Below are 16,125 nucleotides of genomic sequence, written 5' to 3'. Positions count from 1 at the left end.
CTTTTAATGTATATGAATTTAAACAAAACATTGTTTTATTAAAATGAAAAATATTCATTAAACATTACAGCATTTTAAACCGACCATATCAGGCCCAAATATTCCAGTTGTTTTGTGCTCAAATCAGCCAGACCTAACCTCTCACTACAACATCATTCTAAAATTAAACAATCACATCATTGAAATTTTGAAGCTACGAAATAATGCATGATTAACTCAAAATGTGAATAAATAAGCATTACATTTGACAGAGTAATCTGAATGCTAAAGGGTTAAACAGTATGTATATATGTATGTATGTATGTATGTAGTGACTTTTTAGAATTTCCTTACATTAAAAACTTAAAATCTACAACAACTATTGTTATTTTGCTTTTAAGCTGATATCAAGTTCTCCAAGAAGCTTACTGACACTAGTGTTAAAGAAGAAGATACAATATGCTTAGAGTGTGTTGCCACTAATCCACATGGTCAGCCAATTGTATGGACAAAAGACGGCAAACCCTTAAGTCCATCAAACAGGTAATTTTAATGGATTTTCTTTAGTATGTAAAAGATGAAAAGTGCATGTATTACTCCATAGGAAGTGGTATGAAAATAATGCCAATGTGCTATACAGTAAATATTTTAAAACACTTTACCAGTGCCATGTAAAAGGCATCCAGTACAATTTATAAAGTGATTGGCATTAGGAAGGACATCCAGTTGTAGAAACCATGCCAGAACAGACATTTGGAACTTGAGCAGATCTCCAGCTGGCCAGCACCTGTCAAACCATCCAACCCATACCAGCATGGAAACTAGACGTTAAATGGTGATGATGATGATTGATATAAGAATTCAATTTTCTTCAATTTCTTAAATTTTTTGTAGAGTTTCACTTGAAATTAACCTTCTAAATATTTGTATCAAATAACGAGTTTCCAACTTCAGGAAAAAATGACTATAAGTTTCACTTTTATGCATTTTTTTTTATTTTGCTTAACTTAAACATATTGGTGTTTGTAAATTGTGAAAATGTAAAAGAATAAGGATTATGAGATTAATATACTAATCAAGTATATGCAATTGTAGCAGTGACGAATTTTAGTCACCCTCGGTTTCTTATTGTATTTTTAATACAGTGTATCAATAAGAGATGTTATCTCAGGACAAAATACCACAGTAACTGGCCTATCAATTATGTTTATACATAGTATGATACATAGATGGCTATTTCAAATAGACTAATATTCTACTACTTGAGATTAAGAGGGCCACAGACGTCACGTTGCCTCAATATGGCATATATAACTATTGAAAGAAAAGAATAAGAAAATGTACAGTGGCATCATTTTATTCACCCTGGCAGGGAACCAAAGATATATTGGAATAGTTAAAAGTATGAGCAGTCTTGAATTGTGAGGAATATGGTTTGCACAGCTGTCTCAATGAATGAAGCAATGTAGGTGACATTAGTATTGGAAATCGGCAATTTGATAACAGTTAGGAAGAGTTGGAAAAAATTTACCCAAACTATTACTAGTTTTGAAACCAAAAGTTTCTTGTCCAGTTATAATTATTACCAGAAATATGTTTAAAAAGGTATGAGGTTAAACTTGGAAGCAAAATTCAAAGAACAAACAGAAATTGAAAAGGTCACACTAGGATACTTTAAGAAATGAGATTATGCAGAAACATGATACATAGAAAAGTATAATTTTGTTTTGGAATGATGAATCTTGAAGCAGAAAGAGCTATAAGTAATAGCATGTAAATATTGCAGCCTTCAAATTTTTTTATCCAAATGGTATATCGATCTAATATTTTCACATAATTTATAGCTTTGTCAGAGATTCATAAACTGACAAAATCGTTAGCATGCTGGGTAAAATGCCTAGTGGCATTTCGCTCATCTTTCAGTTCTGAATTTAAACTCTGCCCAGGCTGACTTTGTCTCTTGACCTTTTGGGTTGACAAAATAAGTAGCAGCTGAGCACTAGGGTCGATGTAATTGACTTAACCTCTCTGCCAGAATTGCTGGCTCTGTGCCAAAATTTGAAACCATTATTTATAACTTTATCTACATCAAGTTTTTCCATTCCGAAAAAGAACTATTTCACTTTATTAAAGTTTCTAAGATCAAACGATGCCATAATGAAGTACATCATAGACCAATTCTGGGTAAAGATGGATAATCAGACATCAACCTAAAGCTGATAAATACCAGTAATTACATATAATCATCAATAAGTCTATAGCTGTGTTTCTTAAACTGTTCAATTAAAATGGTTGGCACTCTTAACTTAAAATACATAAGTCTGCTATAAAATACTCTTTGTATTTGTAGGATACAAGAACTTCATGATGGAGATAAGCATACTTTGTTGATCAAAGATGCTTCCATGAAGGATGCTGGAATGTATGCTTGCAAATTTGGAGAAAGGGCTACACGTGCTGAAGTCAAAGTTGATGAAAGTAAGTAATTTGTATTAAGTTTGTGGGGAATATTTTATCTTTTATCTTTTACTTGTTTCAGTCATTAGACTGTGGCCATGCCGGAGCACTACCTTAAGGCATTTTAGTTGAACTAATCGACCCCCAGCAATTATTTTCTTTTCAAGCTTGATAGTCATTCTATTGGTCTGTTTTGCCAAATTGCTAAATTACAGAAACATAAACACACCAACACTGGCTGTGAAGCAGTGGGGGTGGGGATAAATACAGACACAAATAGCACACACACTTAATATATATATATATATATATATATATATATATATATATATATATATATATATATATATATATATATATATATCCAGCTGTAGAAACTGCCAAATCAGATTGGAGCCTGGTGTAGCCATCTGGTTCACCAGTCCTCAGTCAAATCGTCCAACCCATGCTAGCATGGAAAGCGGACGTTAAACGATGATGATGATATATATCTATATCTATATATATATATATACATTTTTTTAACAAAGGAAAAGATTTTCAAAGGCTTCTTTCAGTTTCTATCTTCCAAATCCACTTACAAAGCTTTGGTCAGCCCGGCGCTATAGCAGAAGACACTTGACCAAAGTGCTACACAGTGGGACTGAACCTGGAACCATGTGGTTGGGAAACAAAGGACTATAGTAGAAGACATTTGCCATAGGTGCCATGTAATGGGTAGCAATTATTTTAACTATACAGGCATGCCTACACACAATTAATTGCAAATAACTAGAGTTGAAGTTTAAGAGAATTAAACTGAAAGAAATCACATTTTTTAGATATTTGTTTACGACTGAATCTTTTATTGTATTAGATATAATATTGTTTTATAGTAACATATGGACTATGAAATCCTAGCAAACTGGTGACAGTTTGCATCAGCACAAATGAATTCCTAGGAGAAATCTTAAGTTGGTAGTTTACCATGAAAAGTGAAATAATTTTATATTTTGAAAACTTACAAGAGGTAGAGAATATAAGTGTTTATATAATATCATTTTAGATGTCGTGGAAAACGTTACTTCTTGACATAAACATTTCTTCTAAATGTATTTCTGCATGCAAATAAAATTAATGAATGAATATTTTTATTCCTAATTGTTTCTAATTCCAGAACCTAGACCTCCAAAATTGGACCCCACTCGTATTCCTCATGAAATTATTGTCAAAAGAGGAGAGAAAATTCAGTTGGACATTCCATATCAAGGTAACTACTCTCTGCATGGTTGACACATGAAGCAGTGCTGTGATATAGACGAATGTTTTGATCAGTTCAAATATGTTTGGAAAATATTTTTCCTGTAGAAAGGCCATTTTACTGCAGTTTGACATGGAGAAAAATTCTCACTATAGGCAAAAGGTGTAAAATACCAATGTCATTTTAGAGCACCCCCATGAACCAATATATGCAGTTCAAGCTCTATATGTTCTCATCTGTATTAAATACCAACCAGGACAGCTCTAAAATGACTGGAAGTCAACACTTTTTTGTAAGAAATCTGTTAAAATTACCTGCTAACTGTATGTTGTGGCCTCTATTTTACATACACTGTATTTCTGAACAGATGAAGAAAGAAAATTATCCTGATCAATAAATTAAGATGTTCCATCAGAAAGACAACAATAAGAATAACTTGAATAATTGCAAAACATTTTTATCTTGAAGAAAAATTACTATGATGAGCTACCTTATAAATATATATATATGTGTATGTATGTTTGTATGTTTATATGTATGAGAGTATTGTAGTTCACTTGAAGCGTTGTGTATTGTTTGTAAAGAATAAAAAGTTTTGAATGGTACAACAATGCACTATAATACAAAAAATGGACTATATACCTGTTGTAATTTAGTTTGTATGTATGTAGGTATGTGTGGATGTATGTATGTATGTATGTATGTTTGGATGTGTGTATGTATGTGTGTGTGGAGGGTGTATATGTGTATGTATGTGTGTATGCATGTATGTATCATGGTAATATTGTACTTGTGATAGATTAAGGAGATGAATAATAATATTGATAATGGACTTAATTTGAAGGATTAAACTTTTAACATGATCAAATATTGAAAACAAGAATAATTCCCTCTAAACAAACAAATAATGCCTTTTATTTTATTTTCATTAGCTGTGCCTATTCCAAAAGCTAGCTGGAAGAAAGATGGGGTGAATCTAAGTTCAGCTGATTTAGACATGGAAATATCAGATAAATTCACCAGTCTCACAATTCCAGATGCCCAAAGATCAGATTCAGGCGAATATGAGCTTACTCTCACCAACAGTATTGGTTCAGATAAAATACCAATTAAAGTTAAAGTTATTGGTAATTGTATTTTTCTTACTTTGAAGTTTGTTTGTGTTTACATGTTAGTTGAGAAGTAAATACCTGGTCACACAAAGATTACATTTAAAAATTTATCTCAAATTTCATAGAAATTGGTTTTTAATTTTATGTGCATCGTTATGAATTTATATTATAAATATATCATGTTCTGTATAAAGAAAACTAATATTTCAAATCTAAAAAGAGAGAGATCATGAAAGACACTCACCTAAACTCAGCGTAGCGAAACATAAACAGACTCAGAACACATATTTTTTAGGGTTTGGTGATTAGGACTTATTAAAGCCTAAATGTTGAATAAGTTAATTGTTTCTAGATTCTTGTATTTCTATTTGTTATTTACATAACACTTTAAATTTAGCTACAAATCATGCTATTGTTTTTAATATAATACATGAAAGGAAAGCGGTGAGCTAGCAGAAATGTTAGCACACCGGGTGAAGTGCTTAGCGATATTTTGTCTGTCTTTACATTCTGAGGTCAAATTCCATTAAGGTTGACTTTGCTTTTCATCCTTTTGGGGTCGATAAATTAAGTGCCAGTTGTGTACAGGGATTGATCTAATCGACTGTCCCCCTCCTCTAAAAATTTCAGGCCTTGTACCTATAGTAGAAAAGTATATTATACATGAAAGGGAATTACTGTTTAGTCTGTAATATCTAAACTTGTAATGGTTGTAGAGGTTATGTTTCAATTCTTCCAAAGAGAAAAGAATTCTTGATATATCTACTGCAAACATTTCTGAAAAATTGTCCAGAAAATGAAAAGTTTATAAAAATAAAATGAAAGAAGAAACCTAAAGAAACTTTTAAAATGAATAAAGGAATAAATAGTGTTTTCCTTGTGGTTGATAGCTGAGCACCTCAGACATAACCAGTATTCCATTTGTTGTGTTCCCATTCTCTTTTTTGGATGAATAGGATTATTGGGCCTCAGATGCACTTCCAACTTGATTCACTGTTGTGTTCGAGTCCCTTAGCCATTCCTTCTTCACAAGCATTTGCAGGCAGCAAAGGATTATGTTCAAAGTTATCTATCCCCTAGTATGGCTACCTTTCAAGGCTTTTGAGTCCAGACTAACCTCTTAGTTGAACCACAGTGTGGTTGTGGACATAATAATGCCTTTCTTTGAGATATACCTTCACAAAAGGTAAGGGGTACCTCTCTCTCCATGGTCTTATAGCAGACTGGACACTTGCACCAGAATTTCTTAGACAGCAAATTATTGCAAGAGTATCATTAATCATACTGATTTATCCTGCTAGATTTCTAGTAGCCCTTCTTTCCAAGCAAGCTTGGTGAGAATAAGAATTTAGTTTAGCAGCTGATGACCTGGCCAGGTAACATGTAGCACTAAAACTACATTACAAATAACATTCACTGTGATTTTCGGTGATCATTCTGAAAAATAAAATCATAAAATGTCATAATTTTGATTTTTACAATGCATTCCAACAAAAGGATGGTGGTGTTAGTGCATTATTAACATTCTAAAAGACGCTGAAAATTGATAAGAACCAGGAAAATCACTTAGTCTATCTTTTACTTGTTTCAGTCATTTGACTGTGGCCATTCTGTGGCACCAACTTGAAGTTTTTAGTCGACCAAATCAACCCTAGGACTTATTCTTTTTTGAAGCCTAATATTTATTCCATTGATCTCTTTTGCCAAACTACTAAGTTATGTGGACATAAACATGCCCAAAGTGCTTCTTGCCCAAGATGCCACTTGCCCAAGGTGCCACTCTGTAGAACTGAACCCTGAACCATGTGGTTGAAAAGCATGCTTCTTACCATGCCTATTTTCAATGAAATGCTTGTTAAAAATATGAAATTTTATACTGTTATATTTTTTCATATTTTCAATTTTAGAATTTATTAATTTATTAATTTATTAATGGATGCACTACTCTGTATTTTGGTCTAAAAAAAAAAGGATTTTACTCAGTATTACAAAGAATATGTTAAAAGGATTTTGATAAATGTTTAAAGCTATGAATTATCACAGAAAGGTCTAGTAAAATTATCTCTTATTATTCCATTGCAGATAAACCTACACCTCCTGGTGCACCTCTAGATGTAGCAGATATTTTCAAAGACAAATGCCTTTTGTCATGGAAGAAACCCAAAGATGATGGTGGTTGTCCCATCAAACATTATATTGTGGAAAAGATGGATACCAGTACAGATGAATGGGTCGAAGTTGCTAAAGTTAATGAACTGCAATGCAGAGTAAAAGGATTAACACCCAGCCATCGTTACCAATTCCGAGTAAAGGCTGTCAATTCAGAAGGCCAAAGCAAACCATTGAATACAGATGGTGAAATTTTGGCCAAAGATCCCTGGAGTAAGTAACACATATATATATATACATACAGACATATATATATATGGAAGAGGCCAGATCTGGCTGGTTTGAAAATAAAACAGGAAGAATATTTTGGTTGGGTATGGCTGGTTTAAGTGCTAAAAGGTTAAATATAGATTTAAAAGTTGTTCTGATATTATGTAATTTATGCAATTAACAATCTGCAAAAGTATGGTTCTAATCTGAAATTTTCCTTACTCTTTTACTCTTTTACTCAGTCATTTGACTGCAGCCATACTGGAGCACCGCCTTTTTAGTCAAGCAAATCAACCCCAGGACTTATTCTTTAGAAGCCTAGTACTTATTCTATCGGTCTCTTTTGCCGAACCAGCATCAGTTGTCAAGCTATGGTGGAGGAACAAACACAGACACACAAACACACACACACATATATATATATATATATATATATATATATATACACACACATATATACGATGGGCTTCTTTCAGTTTCCGTCTACCAAATCCACTCACAAGGCTTTGGTCGGCCCGAGGCTATAGTAGACGACACTTGCCCAAGGTGCCACACAGTGGGACTGAACCCGGAACCATGTGGTTGGTAAGCAAGCTACTTACCACACAGCCACTCCTGCACCTTGTGTAAATTTATAAAATAACACTAATATCTTTTCTGTAAAAAAAAAAACCACAAACCCCTAAATACTTGTTAAAACTATTGATTTTAAATTATAATATTACATTTTTATAATTTTCTCAGGTCCTGCTGATAAACCTGGCAAGCCAGAAGTTGTTGATACTGATAGAGATTTTGTGAAATTGAAATGGAAAGCCCCTAAGAATGATGGTGGTGCCCCTATTGAGGGATACCTCATTCAAAAGAAACTGAAGGGCTCAGATGATTGGGAAGATGTAAGGACATTTCATGTATTATGTTATTTAACTTAAACATTAAATCTAAAACATGCATTTGTTGTAAATTATCAGAAATTATCAACATTCTTCTAATTGATATGAACCTTATCCTCCAACTTATTTTCTTTTTGTGCCTTTAAGCAGTAAATACTCATCATCATCATCATCATCATCATCATCATCATCATCATCATCATTACTAATATCATCCTTACTAACATCCTTATTAACATCATCATCATCATTCCCACCACCATCACCACTACTACCATCTACGCCATATCATTTGCCACCACCACCACCACCACCACCACCACCACTATGCTGTACATTAGATTATATAATATGAGCTTAACCGTATACTATGGTTAACCTATACTATGTATCGTATGGGTTAACCATACTATAGATTCATGAGCTTAACCTATGCTATTCATGAGCTTTACCTATATTATGTAACTTATCAACCATTTTGATGCTTCATAAATAATTGTGTATGGAAAAATGTAACATTGTTGTTTATGTATTACCATTTTATTTGATATTAGGCCAAGGAAGTTCCAGTTGATGAAAAAGAAACTACTGTAAAAGGACTGAAAGAAAACAAGGAATATGATTTCCGTGTTATTGCTAAAAATAGAGCAGGTAATTCAATACCTAGCGCTACCTCAGGACCAGTTCTTACAAGACCACGTAAAGTGAAACCAAGAATTGACACTAAGTCTTTGAGAGATGTCAAAATTAAAAGAGATCAGACATTCTCATTGGAACCAGAATTTGTGGGAGAACCACCACCAACTGTTACTTGGGTTAAGAAAGGTTTGGTAAGTTGAATAAGTTACTTCCTGTTTAAAAATTGTTTGTCATTTAATTAGAAAAAATAAAAATAATAAAAATGAATTTGTTTAAGACTAAAATGTTTCTAAAATATGTAACTTCACAAACTTCTGAGTTAATATGAAGCAAAGACAAATATAAAATTATTGATGGTAAGTGCAGGTATTGCTGTGTGGTTAACAAGCATTCTTTGCATCTACGTGGTTTTGGGTTCAGTTACACAGAACAGCAACTTGGGCAAGTTTCTTCTTATATTTCCATGCCCAACCAATGCCATGCAGAGGAATTTAGAAGACTGAAACTACAAGAAGCTTATTGTTGATACATACAAACATACATACATACATACATACATATATATATATATATATATATATATATATATACATATACACAACCACACACACGTGTGTGTGTGTCTTTGTAACTAGATTTGTCCCCACCACTGCTTGACAACAGGTGTTGGTGTGTTTACATCCCTGTAACTTAGTGGTTCAGCAAAGAAACCAATAGAATAAGTCCCAGACTTAAGAATAATAAGCACTAGAATCAATTTGTTTGCCTAAATCCTTCAAGGTGGTGCCCCAGCATGGCCATAGTCCAAAGACTCGGAGAAGTTAGAAAAAAGAATACATATATATATATATGTGTGTGTATATATATATATATATATATATATATCCGTATTCCCGAGCGTCATACTAATATATACTTTTGTTATTTACACCACCTGTCCTCGTCTGTTGTTATTTTTTGTATATTCTCCCATATATATATATATATATATATATATATATATATATATATATATATATATATTAAAAAGCACCCACTGCACTCTCAGAGAGATTGGCATTAGGAAGGGCATCCAGCTGTAGAAACCTTGCCAGATCAGATTGGAGCCTGTCCTCAGTCAAACCGTCCAACTCATGCTAGCATGGAAAGCAGACATTAAACGATGATGATGATGATGATGAGGACAATGATGATATATATATGTGTGTTATCATTTTATTTGATATTAGGCTATATTTGTATGCACGTGCATGTATGTGTGTGTGTTTAAATTTCATGCTGTCAGCACTTGAACAAATTGATGTAGATAGCAACATTAGTCGTTGACCTCATGCCTGGTTGCTCAGCACTTTTTAGGGCCTGTGAAATAAGGAAACTCCTTACTTGAAAAACAGATAAAGGCTGGTGACAGGGAAAGCAACCAGCTGTAAAATTCTGCTTCATAAAAAATTTCCATTCAAACCTTGACTAGCAAGGAAAACATGAATGCTAAAACTAATCAATTAATTACATTAATAAATAAATATATATCTATATATATTGTTGTACTTGGGGATGGTCATATTGCCAGTTTAGCCAATAAAAACACACGCACTGTATATTTGGTGTTAATTTTTTTTTTTTTTTTCAGCTTTATATTACATTAATCTTAATCTTAATCTTATTTCGGCCAGAGTTCTTTCGTCACACTTCTGTGACCTCATCAGTGGTCCTTTGTTTCCTTCTTTCTTATGTGTGTCTCACCTTGCTAACTATCAGCTGATAGTTAGCAAGGTGAGACACACATAAGAAAGAAGGAAACAAAGGACCACTGATGAGGTCACAGAAGTGTGACGAAAGAACTCTGGCCGAAATAAGATTAAGATTAAGATTAATGTAATATAAAGCTGAAAAAAAAAAAAAAAATTAACACCAAATATACAGTGCGTGTGTTTTTATTGGCTAAACTGGCAATATGACCATCCCCAAGTACAACAACATCTGTTTCAACACACGATTTCACATAAAAAATCTTGCAAAACAAATATCTATATATACTTTTACTATTTAATTACAGGATGGCAAGACTGTTCCAGTTGAGTCAACCAGTATTATTACTATTGAGAACAAAGAGAAACGTTCAACTCTTTCATGCAAAAAAGGTGTACGTAGCGATACTGGCGAATACACCATCACTATTCAAAACGAACATGGATCAGATTCAGCAACTGTCAATGTTATTGTGTTGAGTAAGTAAAACGTATTTTCATTGGATTTTAACAATAACAATAATAATAATAATAATAATAATAATAATAATAATAATAATAATAATAAATAGATGTATGAATACCAACAGATGACAATGTTTCTCTAAAATAAACAGAGAAACTTTCAAAATACAAAGATCTGGAAATAGAGGTGACTCAAATGTGGAGTCTAAAAACAGAAACAATTCCTATCATAGTAGGCACATTAGGTATGATAAGAAAAAAAAATATTCAGACAAATACATAACAAGGACTAACAAGTATGTATAACATTCAGAAAATAGCACTACTAGGCACTGCACACATCCTACATAAAACACTTTCATTACAGTAAAAATAAGAGCATCAAAACAAACCACAGCACATAACCAAGGCACACAGAGCTGCGCTCGGTAGTGAAGTGAAAGCACATGAATAATAATAAAACTACTGAGCAACAATAATAATAATAATAATAATAATAATAATAATAATAACAATAATAATAATGATAATAGATAAATATTAGCAGGGTTATATTGTACTGAAAGGAGACCAGAATTTGAAAGATTCTGTTAAAATTTGTAATATTTCAGTTTTAAGAGTTTTAAGAGAATCAGGTGTCTTCAAGTTGACACTGTTTTTCTTAGGATGTGGATAGTACCAGTGAGAACAATTTCATGCTATTCTGACACCTTGGAGTTTTCTGGTATTTGGCCTTAGTATTCAAGAGTGCCATTTGGTATTGTTCCTACAGCTGTGATGATCACAGATACAGTTGTTTTTAGATGCCACATTCTTGATCCCTCTTCTTCAAAGTCCTTATATTTACTTAACTTTTCAAATGTTTATACAGAAGTGTTGCAATCTGCTGGGATTGACAGATCTATGAGCAAACATGTTTTGTCAATGCTATTTTTTACCATAGCATCTCGTCTCTAGGCCTGTGTAGCACAGTCAGTTCGAATTTATTATTATTACTACAATGATGGTGATGATGTTAATTATAGTGACAATTATTGCTAATTTTAGGTGGACCAGCTCGGCCAGAAGGTCCTCTGGAAGTGAGCAACATTACAAAAGACAGTGCAACCCTGACTTGGAAAGCTCCAGCAGATAAAGGTGGAAGTGACATAACGTAAGTATTTCTACAAAACTCTTCTTGTATTTATATGTATGTATGTATTTATATGTATTTATGTATTTATATGCATGTATGTATGTGAAGGCACCTGGCTCGATGGTTGGAGAGTTGAACTCACAATCATTGGGTAGTAGATCTAATTCCCAGACCAGGCTCGGTGTTGTGTTCTTGAGCAAAACACTTTATTTCAAGTTGCTCCAGTTCACTCATCTGTAAAAATGAGTTGTGATGTTACTGGTGCCAAGCTGTATCAGCCTTTGCCTTTCCTTTGGATAATAACATTGGTGGCATGGAGAGGGGAGGCTGGTATGCATGGGCGACTGCTGGTCTTCCACAAACAGCCTTGCCCGGATTTGTGCCTTGGAGGAGAATTTTCTAGGTGAAACCCCATGGTCATTCATGATCAAATGGGGTCTTTACCCAATGTATTTATTAAGGAACTATGTGTCATATGTATTATATATTTTGTAATATATGTATTATATCACATTTATTAAGAAGTTTTAATGGAAATAATGTTTATTGCAGTGGTTATGTTGTTGAGAAATTTGATCCTACTAAAGGAAAATGGGAGAAAGTAAGCAATGCCGTTAGTGGAACTAAAGTAACTGTACCTAAACTTCAAGATGGTCATGAATATAAATTCCGTGTTATGGCTGAAAATGTCCATGGCCTGAGTGAACCTTTAGAGACAGATAAAAGCATTATTGCCAAGAATCCTTTCAGTAAGCATGATACCATTGCATTTTATTTCTTTGTTCTAATTAAGTGATAATGTTTGTTCAATAAATATACTCTGAGATGAGGAATTATGTACATTATTTACACTATTTACATTTGACGGATATTTGTCCTCATCTTGTTTGTTGTTAACACAACGTTTCGGCTGATATACCCTCCAGCCTTCATCAGGTGTCTTGGGGAAATTTTGAACCGGGGTTCTTATTCCTAAGATATTTTTTGATGTTGTTATTATTATTATTATTCGATTCCAAGCAGTAACCTGAATAGTAATAATAATAATAACAACATCGAAAAATACCCAAGGAATGAGAACCCAGGTTCGAAATTTCCTCAAGACACCTAATGAAGGCTGGAGGGTATATCAGCAGAATTGTTGTGTTGTGAGTGTATTTGGTAGACAGAAAGTGAAAAAGCCTGACATATATGATGTGTGTGCTTGAGTGCATGTGTTTGTGTGTGTATGAGAGAGAGAGAGAGAGAGAAAGAGAGAGAGAGAGAGAGAGAGAGAGAGAGAGAGAGAGAGAGAAAGAGAGAGAGAGAGAGAGAGAGAGAGTGTTTGTCCCTCCCCTCTGCTTAACAACCAGCACATGCTAAATTCAAATAGCTATAAATTTTGCAAGTGGAAATAGTGAACCACTTAGATTTTATTATGAATGATTTATTTAAAGGATTATTTTCAAAACAGTTTTCAAGTACAACATCGATTTTCTGAAACCTTTGGTTCTAAAATCTTTTCAGATTAGGGATTTTTCTGAACCAGGAGTGGCCACTTTGGTCAACACAATGTAAATTGAACAAATAATAAATTTACTTAAATAATTAAGTGAAATATAGACACCTGTACATTAGTGTAAATGAGTTTTATTAATGCTGTACTGTGCGAGATACCGTTAAACTAGTCTGGTGGTCACAGGAATTAGAAGTCTCTGCTCATAAATTAGTGTTGATTATAGGCGGTTTCCAACCATTGGTGCTTGGAAAATTGGTGTTGTACTAGTATTATTTTCATATAACCAAATCAACTTTTCTAATTAAACTATTAAACATATTTCAGATGAACCACATCCACCAAGCCAACCAACAATCGTGGATCATGATAGGACTCACATCGACCTTAAATGGGATAAACCAGAAAATGATGGTGGTGCACCAATTACTGGTTATGATATTGAAAGGAAAGAAACTAAAAGTAACCGTTGGGTTAAGGTCAACCGCAGCCCAGTTTCTGTAAGTATAAGTGTGTGTGTGTGTGTGTGTGTGTGTGTGTGTGTGTGTGTGTGTGTGTGTGTGTGCATTGTAAATTTATTTCATTCTTTCATTCCTCACATACTAGAATATTTAAGTATTTCTTTTATAATCTACATGTGGTCTAATGTTTTGGATGCTGCCCTCACAATGCAAACATTGGTTTATGTAATGAAGAGAGTGCTCTCTCTCTCTCTCTCTCTCTCTCTCTCTCTCTCTCTATATATATATATATATATATATATATATATATATATATATATATATATATCCCAAATTAGAGAAAGGAGTAGATAAAATCCAATCTACATATGTTTCATTGCTAGTGGAACCTTGGAAGTAGTAAATATCTAAATGAGGGGTAGACTGCAAGCTACTCTTCAGGCCAAGGATATCTTGATTACCTGAAGTCTACATTGTCGTTAAGAGATTCCATGTTAACTTTCACGGGATTCAATCCAAATGCATTTAAATAGAGTATATATATATATATATATATATATATATATATATATATACACACACTATTTATTAAAGCCCCCAAACTCTTCACAAACTGTTGTTACTCCAAGTTTCACATGACAATCTGTCAGACAGTTGCAACTGTCTGATGAACAGTTATGTGAAACTCTGAGTAATAACAGATTGCGAATATTTTTGCTGGCTTTAATGAGTAGCATATTACTCTACTTCGGTATTTGAGCACTATTTTTCCCATTTTGTTTTGCATCTATGAGCTTACTTGGCTGTGTATGTGTGTGTGTTTGTGTGTAATATGCATGTAAAATTGTTATTCATTACTTGCAATCGCTTATTTATTTGTATCTCTTTACTTCTTGAAGGAAACTAACTTCACTGATGATAAAGTAGTTGAAGGAAAAGAGTATGAGTATAGAGTGAAGGCAGTAAACAAAGCAGGAGAATCAGATCCAAGCCTTGTTTCTAAACCAGTTACTGCAAAACCATCCAAAGGTGATTTGACATTTATTACACATATTCGATATTTTTTTCTTTTAAATGCAATCAGAGAAAATATTTACATTAAAAAGAAAAAGAGTGAAAAAATATACAAAGGTGCAGGCATGGCTGTGTGGTAAGAAGCTTGCTTCTCAACCACATTGTTGAATAAACTCTGTTTGAGAAGACCTGTTGAGTCAAGTGAAATTATTGTTATGGCCGATGCCAGTTCCGCATAGCTGGCACCTGTGCTAGTGGGACGTAAAAGCACCATTCAATTGTGGTCGATGCCAGTCCCTCTGGACTGGCTCCTGTGCCAGTGGAATGTAAAATGAACCATACGAATGCGGTCAATACCAGTGCTGCCTGACTGGATCCCATGCCGGTGGCACATAAAAAGCACCATTTGAGCATGCTTGTTGCCAGTGCCACCTGACTGGCTTTTGTGCCGGTGGTGTAAAAAGCACCATTCAAGTGTGGTCGATGCCAGTACACCTGAAACAAGAAAAAAAAAAAAAAGCAAACATCTTTGTTACTTCTATGTAGATAGTTATTCTACAAATGAAATCATCAACTAAAATATAATTTCTATTATTATTGCAGAGAAACCAAAAGTAAATCTTGATAGCTTATTTGGTGCTCGGGAGATTCGTGTCAGAGCTGGAGAGCCTCTTACAATTCCTCTGGGTATTTCGGGTGCTCCAACTCCTACAGTTATTTGGCAAAAGAATGGCAAACCTGTAGGTCCTCGTGTAAGTATATACGTCACTAATACTCTATGTATCTAATACTCAATACATCTAAATATACAAGGGAGTGTTGAAAAGTTCATGGCTTAAGGGTATCATGAAAAGCCTGTTTGGAGGCTCAATCATCTGAGTCCTTTTACAAGGCTCAGAAAAACTGAAGGACCGCTGCAATAAGTGTGTGAATCTGAGAGGGGAATATTTTGAATAAAATCATAACTTATTCCTCCTGTATTTCCTTTTATTGAAAGCCAAGAACTTTTCAGCAACCCCTCATATACATCTCTTATACTCCTCTGCTTTCAGTCAAAATAAAATTAAATAAAATTAAATAAAATTTATTCTGTGACTGAGTATGTATA

At 33.7% G+C, this 16,125-nt stretch overlaps 1 protein-coding gene across 1 annotated transcript in view; it reads left to right on the top strand.

The window, feature by feature from the left end:
* LOC106869746 (twitchin) overlaps nt 1-16,125 on the top strand; it is a 238,288-nt gene that overhangs the window by 136,786 nt on the left and 85,377 nt on the right. The window contains exons 34-46 of the mRNA XM_089354884.1: nt 381-522; nt 2,330-2,457; nt 3,593-3,685; nt 4,609-4,803; nt 6,871-7,170; nt 7,912-8,063; nt 8,615-8,890; nt 10,756-10,927; nt 11,960-12,065; nt 12,600-12,796; nt 13,870-14,042; nt 14,903-15,032; nt 15,621-15,769. Of these exons, the coding sequence (XP_089211010.1) occupies nt 381-522; nt 2,330-2,457; nt 3,593-3,685; nt 4,609-4,803; nt 6,871-7,170; nt 7,912-8,063; nt 8,615-8,890; nt 10,756-10,927; nt 11,960-12,065; nt 12,600-12,796; nt 13,870-14,042; nt 14,903-15,032; nt 15,621-15,769 (2,213 nt within the window). The remainder of the gene's footprint in view (nt 1-380; nt 523-2,329; nt 2,458-3,592; nt 3,686-4,608; nt 4,804-6,870; nt 7,171-7,911; nt 8,064-8,614; nt 8,891-10,755; nt 10,928-11,959; nt 12,066-12,599; nt 12,797-13,869; nt 14,043-14,902; nt 15,033-15,620; nt 15,770-16,125) is intronic.

This window comes from Octopus bimaculoides, chromosome 7 (genome assembly GCF_046866305.1).
Source record: "Octopus bimaculoides isolate indiv1 chromosome 7, ASM4686630v1, whole genome shotgun sequence".
NCBI classification, from domain to species: Eukaryota; Metazoa; Mollusca; class Cephalopoda; order Octopoda; family Octopodidae; genus Octopus; species Octopus bimaculoides.
The sequence above is the reverse complement of the archived record's forward strand: the minus strand, read 5'-3'. Positions and strand labels throughout refer to the sequence as shown.